Consider the following 20,048-nt stretch of genomic DNA (forward strand, 5'->3'; position numbering starts at 1 on the left):
TGAGGAATTTTCCATCTATTCCCATTCTTTTTTTTTTTTTTTTTTGCCTCCAAGGTCATCGCTGGGGCTTGATGCCTGCACTATGAAACCACTGCTTCCAAAGGCCTTTTTTTTTTCTATTTTTGTTGCTGTTGTTATTGCTTTTGTTGTTGTTGGAGAGGACAGAGAGAAATTGAGAGGGGAGGGGAAGACAGAGAGGGGGAGAGAAAGATAGACACCTGCAGACCTGCTTCACCACTTGTGAAGCAACCCCCCTGCAGGTGGGGAGCCAGGGGCTTGAACCAGGACCCTTGCTCCAGTCCTTGCACTTCACACCATGTGCACTTAACCTGCTGTGCTCACCCCCCCATTTTTTAAGCATTTTTATCATGAAGCTTCTGCACAGCAAAGCAACTTACCACCATAACAGAGAGACCCTCCACAAGGTGAGAGAAAATCTTTATGCATCATACATCGAGGACTAATAACCAAAATACACAAAAAATTCACCAAACTCAGCAATAAAAAGAGAGAGAAAATGCCTTGCAATCAACTATCATGGGGAGGTGAGAGGTTGTACCTGTGTGTCAACAACCGTACTGTAAAACACTACCCCCCCATAAAGTGGGATAAATAAAATGACTTTTCACAGGTATGTATAAACTATCTCTAAGACTTTGTGAGAACTATGTTGATTATCTGGATGGGGCAGGGGCACAGAACTATGTATACCCTTAGAATTGTATCATGTTCACCACTATTAAATCACTGGTACAATTTTTAAGTAGGCATGTAAGCAATGGGATGGTTCTGAAGCTTTCACAACATACTACTCTTTCACAATCTCCCCCAGAGTTTTCTGCAATAGTTTTCATAGAGATATCAAGATAGTTGATGTGTTCAACTGCTATCTTTACCCTATAAATTGAAATCTGGAGAAAAAAAATCTATTCTTATTTGTGAATAATAAAAGTATTAGAGAGTTCTTAAAAGTAAAAGTGGGGTCATCTGTCCAGGGAAGTCTGGTCGGCATCAAGCTGGCATCTAGAACCTGGTGACTGAAAAGAGAGTTAGCATACAAAGACAAACAAATTGTTGAACAATCATGGACCTAAAGGCTGGAATAGTGCAGATGAAGTGTTGGGGGATACTCACTGCAGACTATTGTGTACTTTTGCTTTCAGGTATACATTTTGCCCTAGTTTATGCATACGTGTGAACATATGCTCTATCTCACAGTACCTGGTATATATCTAGGTTTGGGGACTTTTTTAGTAAGTGAACTGCCTGGAATGGAATTAGATTTGTTTTGTTAATGTCTCCTTTTTTAAATAAATAAATAAATAATTTTTTAAAAAAGTAAAAGTGACAAGCTCAAACTAACAGGTCTTTCTGTGCTTGATTTGACAGAGAAACCATCTATGGGAGGATGTGGTATTTCACTTCTGACTTTTCCAGGGATGACACTGCGTACACGAAGTTAGCTCTGGATCGCCACACTGACACCACCTACTTTCAAGAGCCTTGTGGGTACGTGGGTTAGAACAGTGCAGTGGGTTCCTTACATGTGATGATCTTACATGCTTTCTTGATCATTTTCCATCCTATGTGAGCCAAGACCAGATCTGGTGCTGATGATGTGTATGAGTGTTTCTTTCCCTTATGCTACAAATATCATCGCTTTGAATTGCCCTTAATCTTCTTTAGACTTAAGGAGCAAAAGTGTTTGAAGTGCTTACAAATTCACCTCATCACATAAATGGTTCCTAATTTTGTTTATCTTACATAGTTTTCCCAATATAACCACAAATCACATACCAACAGTATTGACTTACCATCAGATTAAGAATTTGTCCGGCTTCAATGCTCAGGGTTCAGTTGTTATAAGTATGGTATCAAGAGGAATTTGAACCCAGTGTATAAGAACTTGGAGAAGAGGGGACGACTGGAAAATGTTTCACGTGAAATCAGAAGCTATGAGCCAAACATGATATATACACAATGCCTTTTCCAGCTTCATTGACCGATGTTATTGTGCAAATTTAAAGTTTTACAACTCGTTAATTTGAAATGCTTAAACATTGTACCGCTAGTTAGTTAGCAAGCCAAGAATGGATCTAAAATGTTCTCACCACAAAAGAAATGCTCATCATGTGCCATAACAGATAGATACCATACAGACCCTCCCACCATTTGCCATTTATTGCAAGTTGCTATTTCATTGTTGCTGTGGATCTTGCTTCTGGGCATAAATTATGTTCTTGAGGCACGGGGATATCCGGAAAGCGGTGTACGTATGGCTTTGTGGAGACAATATGAGAGAGAGGAATGTGCAACTGACTGTGGCTCCTTTGATTGCCTGTGAGGGTCTAGAACTTGAGCATGTTCTCTGCAGGGACATAAGAAGAGAGCGACTTTTAGAGACCCTGCTGGATGTTATTAATAGATGGAGACCAACAGCTACAGATCTTCACACGAGAAGGTGGAGAAGGAAGGAAGAGGGGGCGGGATGTGAAGCAGCAGGGGGACAGGGGCTGAGGTCCAAATGCTGACTAGTTCTCTCTCTGACCACTAATTTTCTTTCTTTTTTTTTTTTAATATTTATTTATTTCCTTTTTTGCCCTTGTTTTTATTGTTATTGTAGTTATTGTTGTTATTATTGATGTCATTGTTGGATAGGACAGAGAGAAATGGAGAGAGGAGGGGAAGACTGAGAGGGAGAGAGAAAGATAGACACCTGCAGACCTGCTTCACCGCCTGTGAAGCGACTCCCCTGCAGGTGGAGAGCCGGGAGCTCGAGCCAGATCTTCACACTGGTCCTTGTGCTTTGTGCCTCATGCACTTAACCCATTGTGCTACCGCCTGACTCCCGATACATAATTTTCTGTACCTATAATTATTTCTAATCAACAACAAGTACTGAGTACATGACTGTATAGTAAGGGTTATTGGGGGCCAAGTGGTGGCACAACTGGTTAAGTGCACGTATTAACAAGTGCAAGGACCTGGATTCAAGCCCCCAACTCTCCACCTGCAGGGAGGAAGCTTCATGAGTGGTGAAGCAAGGAAAGGAAAAAATAAGCCACTGGAAGTGGTGGATTCATAGTGCCAGCACCAAGTCCCAGCAGTAATTCTGATGGCAATAAAAATAAAAAGTTAACAAGAGTTATGTCTGCCAACTGGGAAGGTGACTGAGAGGTAGAATGTCTGTCTTGCGTTTTTGAGGCACTGGGTTATGAGTTTAATCCCTTGCACTGCATAGGAAAAAGAAAGAAAAGTTCTAGCTATGGCCTCAACCATACCTAGAGGGGTATCTGAATACATATTAGCCTTGTGATCTTGGACAAAGAATTTAACCTTTGTAACTTGGTTTCTTCATCTGTAAAATGGAACCAACCAGTAGTTAAACCTAGTCACCAGTGTTAAAAAGAAATTGAATTACATGATGTATTTAAAGCACGTGGTATAATGCCTGACATGAGAAATGTTTAGTAAGTACTATTATTACCATTTTAGTCATCATAATCTGGTCCTTTTCCTTTCTATTGAGGAAGTGATGTTTTATAAGTCTGCTGTTTTCTCAAGGGTACACGTTCACACTTCACCAAAATATGTCTTTCAAAGCTGCCTTTGCTCTGAAGTTCATACTCCCCAACCTCCTTAGAGATCACTCTCTCTTTTTTTTTATTTTCTTTTTTATTTTATTGATTTATTATTGGGTAGACACCGAGAGAAATTAAGAGGGAGAGGGGAGACAGAGAGACATCTGCAACTTTACTGCACCACTCATGAAGCCCACCCCCTGCAGGTGGGGACCAGGGGCTTGAACCTGGGTCCCTGTGCACTGTAGTGTGTGCGCTTAACCAGGTGCGCCACCGCCAGGCCCCGAGATTTCTCTTTCCTCTGTCATCAACTTCCCCACATTTGCTGACTCCCTGCTACTAGCTTATTCAGTGTCTACTTATATAGGCATTCTATGCCTGTGCTTCCAGATGCTTGCTCAGGCTCTCTTTCCAACTAGTCACACCGGACCTCACTCCTGCTCTTTACAGCTAAAGGTATGAGAAGAACTGTCTACCTGAAGCGGCTGATTTTTGCCAGCAGGGCTTTTTGCACCTGTCTGATTCCACCGCTCCCAGCAAACTCCTTTTTGTCTCCCCATGTCAGATAGAGAGGCAGTGAGGGAGAGTGCTCAGGAGAAAGAGAGGCGCCACAGCAGCACTCAACTCGGAGCATTTTTTCATGTCTTTCTCAGCCTTTTGGATCTCTTCTGTGGTGAATATTCAGTCCATGTCCTCTCCCCATTTTTGGATGGGCTTATTTGTTTTCTTGTGGTTGAGTTTGGCAAGCTTTTTATATATTCTGGTTATTAGCCTCTTGTCTGATGTCTGGCATGTAAAGATCTTCTCCCATTCTGTGAGGGGTCTCTTGGTTTGGGTAGTGGTTTCTTTTGCTGTGAAGAAGCTTTTTAATTTGATGTAGTCCCATAGGTTTATGCTTGTCTTAGTCTTCTTTGTAATTGGATTCATTTCATTGAAGATGTCTTTAAAATTTATGTGGAAAAGAGTTCGGCCAATATGTTCCTCTAAGTATCTCATAGTTTCTGGTCTAACTTTCAAGTCCTTGATCCACTTGGAATTTACTTTTGTATTTGGTGAAATATAGTGGCTGAGTTTCATTCTTCTGCATATATCAACACATTGTTTCCAACACCATTTGTTGAAGAGACTCTGCTTTCCCCATATATAATCTTTGTCAAAGATTAGATATCCATAGGTGTGGGGGCTTACTTCTGGACTCTCAGTTCTATTCCATTGGTCAGTGTGTCTGTTCATGTTCCAGTACCAAGCAGTTTTGATGACAACGGCCCTATAGTACAATTTGAGATCTGAGAGTGTCGTGCCTCCAGTTCTGTTTTTTCTTCTCAAGATTGTTTTGGCAATTCTAGGTCTTTTCTGGTTCCAGATAAACATTTGTAGCACTTGTTCTATTCTCCTAAAAAATGTGGTTGGGATCTTGATGAGGATAGCATTAAATTTGTGTATGGCTCTGGGTAGTATATCCATTTTGATGATGTTAATTCTTCCAACCCATGAACATGGAATATCTTTCCACTTCTTTGTGTCTTTTTCAATTTCCGTGAGTAGTGACTCATAATTTTCAGTATACAAGTCTTTCACTTCTTTGGTTAGGTTTATTCCTAGATACTTTATTGCTTTCGTTGCTATAGTAAAAGGAACTAATTTCTGGATTTCAACTTCTTCTAACTTACTGTTTGCATACAGGAATGCCACTGACTTTTGAATGTTAATTTTGTAGCCTGACACTTTCCTGTATTGCCTGATGATTTCCAAAAGCTTCTTGCTGGATTCCTTAGGTTTTTTCATGTATACTATCATGTTATCTGCAAATAGGGAGAGTTTGACTTCTTTTCCAATGTGTATCCCTTTAATTCCTTGCTCCTGCCTGATTGCTGTGGCAAGAACTTCCAACACTATGTTGAATAGTAATGGTGATAGTGGGCAACCCTGTCTAGTACCTGATCTGAGGGGAAATGCTTCCAGTTTTTCACCATTGAGTATGATGTTGGCTGTAGGTTTGCTATATATAGACTCCACAATCTTCAGGAATTTTCCATCTATTCCCATTTTTGTAGTGTTTTGATCATAAAGGGATGTTGTATTTTGTCAAAGGCTTTCTCTGCATCTATTGATATGACCATGTGGTTTTTGGTATTGCTTTTGTTGATGTGGTGGATCACATTGATTGATTTACGTATATTAAAACAACCTTGCATGACGGGGATAAACCTCACTTGGTAATGATGAACAACCTTTTTAATATACTGCTGTATCCCATTGGCTAGAATTTTGTTCAGTATTTTAGCATCTATGTTCATCATTATTTCCTCTTTGACCTAGTAGTTGTTAAGTAGTGTACTGTTGAGCTTCCACATTTTGGGAATCTTACTAATCTTCTGTTGATTGTTAAGTGTTAGTTTAATTCCAGTGTGGTCTGAAAAGATGCTTGGGATGATTTCATTGCTCTTGAATTTGCTGATGCTGTCTTTGTGGCCTAATATATGGTCTATCCTTGAGAATGACCCATGTGGACTTCCAGTTTCTTGGGATAAATGACTCTGAAAATGTTCAATTGTTCTAGTTTATCTATCTTCTCATTTAGCTTCCTCATGTCTTTATTGATTTTCTGCCTGGATGATCTGTCAAGTTGTGGGGAGTTGAAGTCCCCTACTATGACTGTGTTGCTGTTAATATATTGCTGTAGCTCTTTCAGTAGATGTCTGATGTATTAATAATTGTTAAGTCCTCTTGATTGACTGATCCTCTGAGCATTAAGTAATGCCCATACCTATCTTTTTAAATTTTATTTATTTTAAAGTCTATCATGTCAGATATGAGAATAGCTGTTCCTGCCCTTTTTGTGAACCATTGGCTTGTATGACAATTTTCCATCCTTTCACTTTGAGTCTGTGTTTGTCTTGTTGAATTAGGTAGGTTTCCTGTAGACAGCATACTGTTGGGTTGTGTTTTCTCATCCATCTTCCTACTCTCTGCCTTTTAATCGGTGAATTCAGGCCACTGACATTTATTGATATCAAAGTGTGAAGATATTTTAACTTCATTCTTGTAGATTTTTAGAGTGTTTTGATATATGGCATATTTATGGTGGTCTGTTTATAGGAGACCTTTCAGAACGTCTTTTAGAGTAGGCTTGGTGATAGTTGATTCTTTCAACTGTTGCTTGTCTGAGAAAGTTTTGATGCCTCCATCTAATCTGAATGACAGTCTAGCAGGATACAGTAGTCTTGATTGAAAGCCTTTCTCATTGAGCACTTGATAGATATCTTGCCATTTTCTCCTAGCCTGTAGTGTGTGTGTGTGTGTGTGTGTGTGTGTGTGTGTGTGTGTGTGTGTGTGTGTGTGTGTGTGGAGAAGTCTGCTGCTAATCTTATGGGTTTTCCTCTGTAGGTGACACTTTGTTTTTCTCTTGCAACCTTCAGGATCCTTTCTTTATCCTTATTCCTTTCTATTCCAAATAGGATGTGTCTTGGTGTCTTTAAGTTGGGTTAATTTTGTTTGGGACCCTCTGGGATTCCTGAACCTTTATGTCTTTGAAGTTGTCTAGACTAGAGAAGTTCTCAGCTATTATGTCCTGAAGAATGCTTTCTTTCTCTCCCTCTCTTTCTTCCTCTGTTAAGCCAATAATGCATATATTATTTCTTTTCAAGTCACTCCATATGACTCTGTTGTTTTCAGCATCTTAATCTCCTTTTGAGATTTCTTACTTCTTTTTTAGTTGTCTCTAATTCATCCTTGATCTTGCTAATTCTGTCTTCAGCCACATTGATTCTATTCTCTCTCCCCTCTACTGTTTGCTGGAGTTCATCTGTTTTGTTACCCTGTTCTGATATTGTTTTAGCTTGTTCAGCTAGTTGTGTTCTTAGCTCAGCTATTTCAGCTTTCAGCTCTCTTATGACCTTGAAACAATTAGTGTTTTCTTCCAGAGGCTCATTTGTTGTTTCTGCATTTCTGATGACAATTCTTTCAAACTCTTTACTCACTCCTATGATTATTTCCTTAACTAGCATCTGGATGTTGACCTCATTGTTTTGTGCTTCACCCTTTGGGGGTCTTTTATCTGGACTCTTGTCCTGGTTCATTTCTCCAATATTTCTTCTTGTTGGTTTAACTATTTTATATAGTATGTTATGAGTTCCCTCTCTCAGTACTTTTTAAATTACTGATCACTCTTTCCTAGATTGACTTGTGCGTAAGTAAGGTACTTAAAGGGTTCACAGTTGTGGAAATTGACAGTTGTTTCAATATTATTTTAATCCCTGAGTTGGAGCTCAGTGGCTTAAAAGCCTATTTCGTTCTTTTACTTCCCTGTAGGCTATGGGAGCCTAAGGGCTTTTAAACTATTAGTAGGATTTTAGCTTAATCCATCACTCCTGACCAAGAGATAAAGCAAGGTGGGGCAGAGATAATTTAGTGGTTATGCAAAGGGACTCACAGCCCCACTGCTAGGCCACCTAGGTATAGATCTTCTCCTTGGTTTCCTAGGTAGTTCTCTGTCCCCTGGTATCAGCACAGGGCCTCCCCCTGCTGCGGCAGCTTCTGAGGGCAGTAGCAATGGAGACTCACAGTTGCATTTAGTGAGTCTTAGGGGAGTCCTCTCCTCCCTTCAGCAGTCTTTTTTTTTTTTTTTTTTTTTGGTGAAACAGACTGGAGGTGGTGTCTCAACTGGTAAACTGCCAAACTGTAACCAGCCACTTAATCTCTCCCTAGGCTCCTCTCTGTCCACAAGCCACACGTGTTTGATCTCACTGGTGATTTGGTGGGTTCCTGAAGTCGTTCTATTCCTGTCTTGTTTCGGTCCCAGGTGGTCTCCTTTGGTATTCCTAGTTGACCCGGGAGAGGAGAGAAGAGAGGAGAGGAGAGGAGAGGAGAGGAGAGGAGAGGAGAGGAGAGGAGAGGAGAGGAGAGGAGAGGAGAGGAGAGGAACACAGCTGCTCTCCTTTTGATATTTCATCCATCTATGTATGACTTGACTCTTTCAGTAAGAAACTGATCTCAACTTTTTTTCTTTTTTTCTTTTTTTTTGCCTCCAGGGTTATCACTGGGACTCAGTGCCTGCACTACAAATCCACTGCTCCTAGAGGCCATTTTCCCATTTTGTTGCCCTTGTTGTTATTTTGTTGTTGTTGTTGTTGCCATTGGTGCTGTTGTTGAGTAGGGCAGAGAGAAATCAAGAGAGAAGGGGAAGACAGAGGGGGAGAGAAAGACAGACACCTGCAGACCTACTTCACCACTTGCTCTGAAGTGACCCCTCTGCAGGTGGGGAGCCAGGGGCTCCAGCTGGGATCTTTATGCTGGTCCTTTCACTTGGCACCATGTGTGCTTAACCCAGTGTGCTACCGCCTGACCCCCTCAACTTCCTTCTTAACTCCTCATCCTGCCTCATTTCTCATTATCATCCAGTTACACATCTGCCTGAATTCTCTGTCCTAGAAAATGACATTGTTGTCTGTCAGGTTTTCCAGGTGAAAAGCCTATAACCATTCCTGATTTGTGCCTGTTCTTCACCTTCCACATGGAACCAATGATCAGACCTTGCCAGTGTACCTCTGCAGTGTCTCCTCCAGTGTATAACACCCTTCTCCAATCTCTGGGTCCCTGTACTTTACTCTGCTGTTTGTTAGCCAGGTTGTTTTCCACATCTTTGTGACTTTTCCATAAATCTATCTTCCATGTTATCAGCATAGTCAACTCTTCACCTCATTGATATGCCCACACAGAACTTTAAAATCGATCTGTAGTCATCTATGTTTTGCCAACAGGAATGTCCTTTATTTCCTTCCTTGAATATACCTTGTTTTACATTCATATCTTGATCATACTTTATCTCTGCCTGGGATATCCATCTCCTCAAGTCAGTGTCATTACGCTTCAACTTTTGCTCATTCTTTTTTTATTCCTCTCCAGGGCTTTACTACTCTGGGCCAGAGTTTTCAGAAAGAGCGAGGGAGGGAGCAAAGGTGAGAAGGAGGGCCACCACAGCCCTGGAATTCCTTCTGTTGCCATAGCACTTCTCTCCTCTTGTTCATTTTTTAAATTCTTTCAAATAATCTTTTCTTTTATAATAGTTATTTGTTTTTTATTATTATTTATTTTCCCTTTTGTTGCCCTTGTTGTTTTTTATTGTTGTTGTAGTCATTGTTGTTGCTGATGCCATTGTTGTTGGATAGGACAGAGAAAAATGGAGAGGGGGGAGAGAAAGATAGACACCCACACCTGCTTCACCGCCTGTGAAACAACTCCCCTGCAGGTGGGGAGCCAGGGGCTCGAACCGGGATCCCTAGGCCAAATAGTTATTTGTTTTTAATGAAAGAGGCACACACACACACACACACAGACACACACACACAGACACACACACAGAGAGAGAGAGAGTCCAGAATACTGCTCAGCTCTGGCTAATGTCTGTGCTAGGGATTGAACCTGGGACCTGAATCCTCAATCAAGAAAGTCTTTTTTTTTAATATTTATTTATTGGCTAGCGACAGCCAGAAATCACGAGGGTAGGTAGAGATAGGGAGAGGGTAAGAAAGACGCCTACAGCCCTGCTTCACCACTCACAAAGATTTCCCCTTGCAAGCAGGGACGGGAGGCACGAACCTGGGTCCTTGCTCACTGTGACCTGTGTGCACAACCAGTGCACCGCCACCGGCCCAAGGAAGAAAGTCTTTTGCAGAACCACTATGCTGTCTCCTCAGCAAAGTCTTTCTCATTCTGCTAAAACATGTCTCGATGCAACTCCCCGCTAGAACAGAAGTTTCTCTGCATCCCACTGTATTGCACATAGCTTATCACATCTTATTAGTACTTACTTGCTTCATCTCTTCTTACTGGACTGTGAGATTTGTTAAAACAGACTATAAGACTAATAATACTCGAGGGGACAAATAAGACTGTACCTTAATGTGGCCAGAGAGGGAGGTAGCTCAGTGTTATAATGCAGGACTTGCATGTGTGCTAGCCCGGGTTTGATCCCTTGCACCACATATATCAAAGTAGCCCCTGATAGATCATAGTAATGCATATCTCTCTACTCCGCCCCCTTCTCTCTCTCTCTCTCTCTCTCTCTCTCTCTCTCTCTCTCTCTCACACACACACACACACACACACACACACTATGTCTTATTTCTGCCTATGTTCCCAGGGCCTAACCCCTATAGACTTCAATATGTGTTGCTTATGTTTAGAAGAAACCTGTAGATTTTAGTAGGAGAACATTACACAAAAGTCTTCAGCAGTCATTTCTGTATAATGTCCTGTGGTTTTTGACATGTTCTCCACTGCTTAGCATTCAGGTGTTTCACTGTCTTAAGCATGATGGGACAGGTGGCAGGACTCTGCTAGTCGACGGATTCTATGCAGCACAACAGGTGCTTCAAAAAGCTCCTGAAGAATTTGAACTCCTCAGCAAAGTGCCATTGAAACATGAATATATTGAAAACGTTGGAGAATGTCACAATCACATGATTGGAGTTGGGCCAGTCTTAAATATCTACCCATGGAATAAAGAGCTCTACTTGATCAGGTGAGTACCAAAGACCTATCCTCTAGTGTAATGTCTTTAGCAGCTACTAGCCTTCTGGGGACGTCGACATCCCTAAGTCCTTATGCAGGGCACATTTTGGTCTTTCTACTCTGTAGTTTTTCCTGTAGTCTGATTTCTCTCCTAATTCCCATAGAATAGTAAATAAGTCAGTAGTCAAGGAATACTAGATGTGGGGGTGGGCAGATATTTAAGATTATATCTAAAACGAAGCCTTACTACCATCAAAAACAACTATAAAGTTATCTTTAGTGAACAGGTAGCTAGGTCGTCCAAATGCATGCCGGGCATATTGTCTATATGCCAGATCCCTGCAAAGCTCCTAACTATATGTTCAGTAGTACACTGGACATTAGCAGTAAGATATTTCCTAGGACCACATGAAAAGTACACTCACCATCTTCACTCATCTCAAGTCCGCTCCTACACACCCGGATGCTGTGAAGATAGAAATAGTCATTCCTAAGGGTAGGAAGGGACGACACAGGGTGAAACATGAGCTGGGTGTGGTTTATGCACCAAAGCTAAGAAGTCTAGGGAAATTGGGCAACGGAGAGGTGGAGAGGGCTTTGGGGTCCTGGTGCATGATGGGGTAAAGGACCCAAGTTGGGGTGAGAGTGTTCTGCAGATACCTGTCACAGGGAGATGAGAAATGGGGCCCATGTATCAGCAGCTGAAGCTGAACTGTCAACCGTTAACCCCACAATAATATGATTTTTTTTAAAAAGGCTGGGGGGCCAGGTGGTGACGCACCTGGTTGAACACGCAAGTTATGATGTGCAAGGACCCGGGTCGAAGGCACCAGTCCCCACCTGTAGCAGGAGAGCTTTGCAAGTGGTGAAGCAGGGCTGCGGATGTTTCTGTCTCCTTCTCTATCGCCCCCTTTCCTCTTAATCTCTGGCTGTCTTTATCCAATAAATAAACAAATGATCCTAATTTTTTTAAGTTAGCCCTACCATTGTCCCTGGACTACAGTAGCACACGGCATTAATACTAGTCCCTTTCCCTTGGGTAAGCTTCTTGAGAACCCCTTTCTCCCTCTCCCTCTCTGTTATCTCTTGTATCTTTGTAGCTTAGAATAAGTGCTATGAATATTTGAAAACATGTAGAGAAATTGGGAAAAATTACAGGGAAATCCCATAGACCTAAAATCTAGATTCTACCATAAAGATAGGACTATATTTGCTTGATATCCTTTCTGTTTATCATTTACGTCAATTTTATTCTTTATAGATTCCAAAGTACATTTTCTTATGCTGATCCTTGTGCTTTGCACCACCTTCACTTAACCTGCTACGCTACCACCCTGTTCCCCAAAGTACATTTCCAATATGATACACTTTGTCCTAACATGCTTCAGCATTTATATCCTTAAGTAGAGCTCGGTATTTATTTCCATATTTGGATGAAATTTGCATATGGTGTTAAAAATATGAAACGTATGCTTGATGGGCTTTGACAAAAGCACACACATCTGTAAACCCGTCCCTATCTAGAAGAGAATATGACCATCCCCACAGAAAGTACCCTGACACAGCTCCCCATTCCAAGCCTGCACACACACCCCAGAGAAAACTACTTGTTTAATGTTTCTCTCACTATAGATCTTTCTCCTGCTCCAGCAGTTCCTTCCATAGAATCCATTTTTTCATGAATAAATTCTTGGGCTGTCTCCAGTTAGGGCTTATTGTGAATTACCATGAACGACATGGGTTTTCATAGAAACGTATCTTTGTGATAGGTGTTTTCATTTCACTCAGGTAAATACCTAAGGGTGGAACTACTGGGTCATAGTGTAGGTGATCACTGAGTTTCATACAATGTCAGCACTTTTATTAAAGCAGCTGTTACATTTTACACTGTCTTCAGCAATGTCTGAAAGTGGTAGGTTCCACATCATTACCCCTACTTGCTTTATCCAGTCACCTGTCAGTCGACACTCAGGTTGTTTTCAGTTCTTGGCTGCAGTCTGTCACTCATGACACATGAGAGTGCATGTGTCTCTCCAAAGTTATGGCTTCATATTTTCTTCCATGCTGTTTTAACAGGAATTGCCGTAGTAAGAAATGATAACCTCTCGTGTGCCTGTTTGTCCTCTGGATGTCTCTGTCTTCTTTGGAGAACTGTGTATTCAGATCCTCTGCCCACTTTTTAACTCCATATCCTCAGAGAAGAGAGGAGAGACTTCCCATTGTTAAATTGGGTTGTTTTTGGTGGAGCTGGTGGGTGCGTGAGTTATTAATATATTTGGCTACTAACTGCTTATTTGGTATGATTTGCAAATAGCATCTTCCATTCAGTGGGATGCATTTCCACTTTGATCTTAAGTTTTACTTGATAAGTAGATGCTTTCTATCCTGATATGGTTCTATTTCTTTGTTTCTGCTTTTCTTTCCTTGCTGTTAGTGTCGAGCCCCCAAAGACATCCGCAGGGCCAGCATCAAAGAGTGTATTGCCTTTGCTTTCTTTTGTATTTATTTATTTATTTACTTATTTATTCCCTTTTGTTGCCCTTGTTGTCTTTGTTGTTGTTGTTATTGATGTCCTCATTGCTGGTTAGGACAGAGAGAAATAGAGGAGGGGAAGACAGAGAGGGGGGAGAGAAAAAGAGACACCTGCAGACCTGCTTCACCCACCGCCTGTGAAGCCACTCCCCTGCAGGTGGGGACTCGAACCGGGATCCTTACGCCGGTCCTTGTGCTTCACGCCACCTGCGCTTAACCCGCTGCACTACCACCTGACTCCCTGCTTTCTTTAGTATTTTCTGATTCAGCTTTTACATGGAAAGAGGCTTCAGTCATTTTCAATTACTGTGTATGACGGTAGGTAGTGGTGAAGTTTTCATCTTTTGCCCATAGCTGCCCAGTACTCACTGAAGACATCTCCCCTGCTCCATTGTGCGCTCTTGCTTTCTCTCATACATCCATTGTCCTTAAATGCATAGGTTTCTTTCTGGGCTCTCAGAGCACTGAAGCTGATCCTTTGGTCTGTTTATCTGTCTTTATTCCAAAAACCACGCTGGTTTAAGGGCCAAGTAGTGATATGTCTGGTAGAATGCACATTACAATGTGCAAGGACCTGGGGTGGAAGCCCCCAGTCCTCACCTGTAGGGAGGAAGCTTCACGAGCGGTGAAGCAGGGCTGTGGCTGTCTCTCTCGGTCTCTTTCCCTCTCTGTCTCCCCCTTCCCTCTCAATTTCTCTGTCTTCCCAACAAGGAAACTATTTTTAAAAACAAAGCCATGTTGTTTTGATTACTGTTTAGTATGTTTTGAAATTAGAGAGCACAATATATTTTTGTTGTTTTTTTTCCCTTCAGGATTATTTTAACTATTTGGGGGTCTTTTATAGTTACAAATAGATGCTATGACTTTTTTGCTCTACCGCTGTAAAGGATGTTATAGGATTTTGAAAATGACTTCATTGAATCTACATATTGTTGTAAGTCATAGAATACACTTCATCATCACAGTCCATGAGCATAGAGTATCTTTCCATTTCTGCCTTCATTTTCTTTGTCTTATAGTTGTCATTGTTTTTTTTTTTTGGTTTTGGTTTTGGTTTTGGTTTTGTTTTTTACCAGCACACTGCTCAGCTCTGGCTTATAGTGCTGTGGGGGATTGAACCTGAGACTTTGGAGTCTCAGGCATGAGAGTCTCTTTGCATAACCATTTCTTTAAACTAGCTTTGGGTTTCACTGATGTTTTGAATAATATGTCTCTCAATTTTGTTTATCTCTATGCTATTTATGATCTCTGATGAAAGAGTGATCATGCGATACCAGGAAATTCTGTATAGCACTGTAGGCTAAGGCGGCATAGACAAGGAAAATAAACCTGTAAGGGGAGTTGAGATCTCAAACAAAGAATACATCAGCCACCTGATGTCCAAAAACTTTGCTGGCTTGTCTAGGCAGCAGCTGGTCAAGTTAGGTGAGCACAGGGAACCGGTATCAGCAGCTAGTAGGAAGAGTGCGCACCGCAAGTCCGGGTGCTGGTGCAAACAGAAGGGCTGAAGAACACACCCTGCGGGAAATGAGGCTGGGGGAGGAGCTGGAGAAGATGGCGTGTGCGCCTCTGTGCAGCTTGCTCTACAGCTCACGCAGGGCCACTGGCTTACTGTGGCAAGAAGGTGTGGGAAGGTTATTGCTAGGCAAAGGCTTCTCAGCCGCATAGGGACAAGGTCTGGGGACTTAGGGACTGGGGCTAGTGGACCTGATGACCTCACTTCCACAGATCAGATGCTGGCCAGAGCTATAAATTGCACAAGAACCTTTCTCCTGTAGTGTCCCTCTAGCACCCTCTACTGAGAAAGTTTAATAGTGTGTTCACTATAAAGGAGAAATGCTCTGAGGACTTCTTTTTTTATTTTTAAAATATTTTTAATATTTACTTATTTATCCCCTTTTGCTGCCCTTGTTGTTTTTATTGTTGTGGTTATAATTGTTGTTAGTATTGATGTCGTCGTTGTCAGATAAGACAGAGAGAAATGGAGAGAAGAGGGGAAGACAGGGGGAGAGAAAGACAGACACCTGCAGACCTGCTTCACTGCCTGTGAAGCGACTCCCCTGCTGGTGGGGAGTTGGGGGCTCGAACCGGGATCCTTATGCTGGTCCTTGAGCTTCATGCCACCTGCACTTAACCCGATGCACTACCGCCTGACTCCCCCGAGGACTACTTTTTATAATGATTCTTACTAATAAGTATGCATTGAGATGATATTGGTTTATAACATACATATTTCAGGTGAGAAGGTTCATAATTTTACATCTGCATTCTCTATAACAGCACCAATAGTTCACTTTTCTTTTTTAAATATTTATTTATTCCCTTTTGTTGCCCTTGTGGTTTTATTGTTGTAGTTATTATTGTTGCTATTTATGTCATCATTGTTGGATAGGACAGAGAGAAACGGAGAGAGGAGGGGAAGACAGACAGGGGGAAAGAAAGATAGACACCTACAGACCTGCTTCACTACTTGTGAAGTGACTCCCCCGCAGGTGGGGAGCCGGGGGCTCGAACCGGGATCTTTTTGCCGGTCCTTGCGCTTTGCGCCACCTGTGCTTAACCTGCTGCGCTACCACCCGACTTTTCTTTTTTTTTAAAACATACAACATTTTTGAAATTTAATTTAATTTAATTGTTTTTAATTATTGGTTAGACCCAGAAAGAAATTTAGAGGGAGGGAGAGATAGGTGGGAGCCAGGGGCTTAACCCTGGGTCCCTCCCTGTGCGCTGAAATGTGAGCGCTTACTTAACCAGGTGCACCACCACCTGGCCCAAAAAGTCCACTTTTCATCTGTTACCACACATTAGTCCCCGTTAGCATCCCTCCTATAATCTCCAACCCAGTTCATGTAACTAAGGCTTTGTTTTCTCATGTATGTCCTTTTCTTTCAAATAGGCAAACACTGGGATTAGTCTTTCTCCTGATTTTTTTCACTTAGCATAATACCCTCAGGGGCCATCCATATAATCACAGGTGGCAGGATTTCATCTTATTTAACTGGTCAGTAATCATTCTACTGAGTATCTGTTGCACAGCTTCTGTCTTTCTTTCTGTCTTTCTTTCTTTTCCCTTTTGTTGCCCTTGTTGTTATTGCTGTTGTTGTTGTTGGATAGGAAAGAGAGAAATGGAGAGAGTAGGGGAAGACAGAGAGGGAGAGAGAGAGAGATAAACGCCTGCAGACCTGCTTCCCCACTTGTGAAGTGACCCCCGTGGAGGTGGGGAGCCGGGGGCTCCAACAGGGATCTTTTCTCAGGTCTTTGCGCTTTGCACCACGTGCGCTTAACCCGCAGTGCTACCGCCCGCCTCCCTGCACGGCTTCTTTATCCAGCCATCTGTTGAAGGCCATTCAGGTTCTTTCCTGTCTTAGCTTTTGTGAATAGTACAGCTATGGACGTAGGGTACACATGCTGGATCGTAAGACATTTTTCTCTCTTTCTTATTAGCGGTTTAATAATAGTTTACAGATCATAAGATTACAAAAGTATAGTTCCACAACACACCCACCACCACATCCCTCTGCCCCCACCTGGCCCTCCCCAAGATAACTACCATAGTTTTTACAACATCTTAAAAGTATTAGAGACAGCTTAGCAGCTTTAAAAAAATGTGATATATTTCAGTTCTTTGATTTTTTTTTTTAGTGTTTTTTACTTATTTATTGGATAGAGAGAAATCAAGAGGGTAGGTAAAGATATAGAGGGAAAGAGACAATCACCTACAGCCCTGCTTCACCAGTTGTGAAGCTTTCACCCCTGCAGGTAGGGAGCAAGGACTTGAACCCAGGTCCTTGTGCACTGTAACGTGGGTGTTCGATCAGTGCACCACTGCCCAGCCCCCGTATTCTTTATATTGCACATATAGGCAGAACCGTCTGGTAGCTGTCTTTCAGAGAAGTGCAGGCCATTCTGGTAACAGATTATAAACTATAGTAGCATAAGCACTTGAACACACACCAAAAACCCTGAAATATAAACCTTCTTGATTTTTTCTCTTCCTCTGCATTTTTTGCTTTACTTTTATTTTATTTTATAATGAAGGACAAGTCTGTTGGATAAGAGGGGTACAATTCCACACAATTCCCACCACCAGAGTTCTCCATACTGGAATAGTTCCTATTTTACCCCTCTGGAAGATTGGACCCAGGATCCTTATAGGGCACAGAAGGTGCAGAGGTGGAAGGTGGAAAGCTGAGCCCCTCAATACTTTTTAATAAAATTGTAGCATGATAAAAAATTCATAGCATGCTTTATATCTAAGATTATTTTTACCAGATCATTTTTTTTTAATTTTAGAAATTTTTAAATGTTACCTTTTCTGGTGGTGTTAGGGTTTAAATATGAGACTTCTGAAATCAGATGAGATCGCTCGTGTTCAGGGTGATATGGCCATAGACAAATATAGGACTTCTTCCTGGGAAGGGCTCCCTGCCTAGGGCCCCAGGTGCTGGGGTGGCCTGGTAGTGACTAAAGAGTCATCATTGAAGTGTGCCAGTCTCTTGCCCTTATTCAGCTTTTGCAGTCCTTACTTTGTCTGACAAGGTGAGCTTTGGAGTGAGCGAGGGACATGCAGTAGAAAGCAGGTGAGGAGGGGATCTAGGTCTAAGTAGGAGCTATTTCATTAGGTACTTTCTGGCATCTCTTTAGGTCTTGCTGCTTGCTTGCTCCATTTATTGACTCACTGCAAACTACCGTGCACTTTTGCTGTAAGGTCTGTGGTTTTCCCCAACTCCTGGATACATGCACTTATGCCCCATCTCACGCACCCTGGTCTATATCTAGGTTTTGAGGTCTATTAAGAAGTGTACTACCCAAGATGAATTTAAGGAGTCCTATGAGCTTGGAAAGGTCTCACCAGAGTGATGAAGCTGGTGGGTTCACATTCCACGCCTGACATCTCTGGATGCAGTCCGAAGTGAAACATGCCGAGGTGGTGCTGGTTGCGTTGATTAGGCTGGTGCAGTGTCAGTTGGTGTTAATTGGGAGAAGCATGCAGGAAAGTGAGCCTCACCCTAGAGGTTTCAGGACTGGGAGAAATGTGGGCTTTATAGAGAAAGGGGAGGGTCCTGCTGTCCTAGGGTTTAAGAAAGCAATAGAGTGCATAAGGTGGGAGTCCTTGGGTCCATGCGCCCAGAGGGATAAAGAATAGGAAAGCTGGGAGTCGGGCAATAGCACAGCGGGTTAAGCGCACGTGGTGCGAAGCTTAAGGACTGGCTAAGCATCCCGGTTCGAGCCCCCGGCTCCCCACCTGCAGGGGAATCGCTTCACAGGCGGTGAAGCAGGTCTGCAGATATCTTTCTCTCCCCCTCTCTGTCTTCCCCTCCTCTCTCCATTTCTCTCTGTCCTAACAACAACAACAATAATAACTACAGCAACAATAAAAAACAACAAGGGCAACAAAAGGGAAAATAAATAAATACATAAAAAAAAATTTTTAAAAAATAGGAAAGCTGTCAGGGGAGGGGATGAGATCCAGAGTTCTGGTGGTGGGAATTGTGTAGAGTTGTACGTCTCTAATCCTATGGTTTTTGTCAGTCTTCCCTTTTTATAAATAAAAATTTAAAAAGAAAGCAATGGATAGTTATAGCTAGAACCAAATCATTTGGCAATTGGGTTAACTTTGAAAATCCCATTGTAGCATACAAGACCTCACCATAATTTATGTCCTTTTATACTATTTACTTATAGCTGTATCTTATAAAGGAACACCACTAGTTGCTTTTGTTCTCCGTAGTCTACACTTCTAGGAGATTTAATATTTCAAAGAGCTAGTCATTATTAGAAATGTATTAACAATTTGAGCCCACTGTTAAAATTCAATCTGATTACTAATTTGTAGTCTTAAGTGCTAGATTGAAGGAACATATATATACTCAGAGCTATGGTCTGTGCAACAAAATGTTTAAGACACTCGATCCATTTTTCCCCTCTCTTATAAATTGAATAGTAATTTGTGAGCCTATAAGTTAATAGGAACATATATTAACACCATTCCCACTACCAAAATTCTGTGTCCCATCTCCCTCCTCCACCTCCCCTCGCCCCCCCCCCCAAGTGAAGCTAAGCATCCACCCAGAGATTTTTACTTTGGTGCCCTACTCCAAACTCAGTCAAATCCTGCTTTGAGTTTCCCTTCCTGTTCTTCTTTCTCAACTTCTGTTTATGAGTGGGATCATCTCATGTCTTTCTGACTTAGCTTACTTAACATAATTCCTTCTAGCTCCCTCCAGCAGGATGGGTCAGAGAAGGGGGGTTCATTGTTCTTAATAGCTGCATAGTATTTTATTGAGTATATATACCACAGCTTTCTCAGTCACTCATCTGTTGTTGGGCACCTGGTTTGCTTCCAGGTTTTAGCTATTATGAACTGTGCTGCTATGAACATGGATGTGCACATATCTTTTTGATTGGATGTTATGGAGTCCT

General features: G+C 41.9%; 1 protein-coding gene across 4 annotated transcripts in view; it reads left to right on the forward strand.

The window, feature by feature from the left end:
- The window catches only part of TMLHE (trimethyllysine hydroxylase, epsilon), a 70,267-nt gene that overhangs the window by 46,908 nt on the left and 3,311 nt on the right, over positions 1-20,048 (forward strand). For 3 of the 4 annotated variants that reach the window (XM_060182867.1, XM_060182868.1, XM_060182869.1), the window contains 2 exons: positions 1,390-1,509; positions 10,867-11,103. The exons of the other annotated variant lie outside the window; for it this stretch is intronic. In XM_060182867.1, the coding sequence (XP_060038850.1) occupies positions 1,390-1,509; positions 10,867-11,103 (357 nt within the window). The remainder of the gene's footprint in view (positions 1-1,389; positions 1,510-10,866; positions 11,104-20,048) is intronic. 4 annotated transcript variants of the gene reach the window in all.

This window comes from Erinaceus europaeus, chromosome X (assembly GCF_950295315.1).
Source record: "Erinaceus europaeus chromosome X, mEriEur2.1, whole genome shotgun sequence".
Taxonomy (NCBI): domain Eukaryota; kingdom Metazoa; phylum Chordata; class Mammalia; order Eulipotyphla; family Erinaceidae; genus Erinaceus; species Erinaceus europaeus.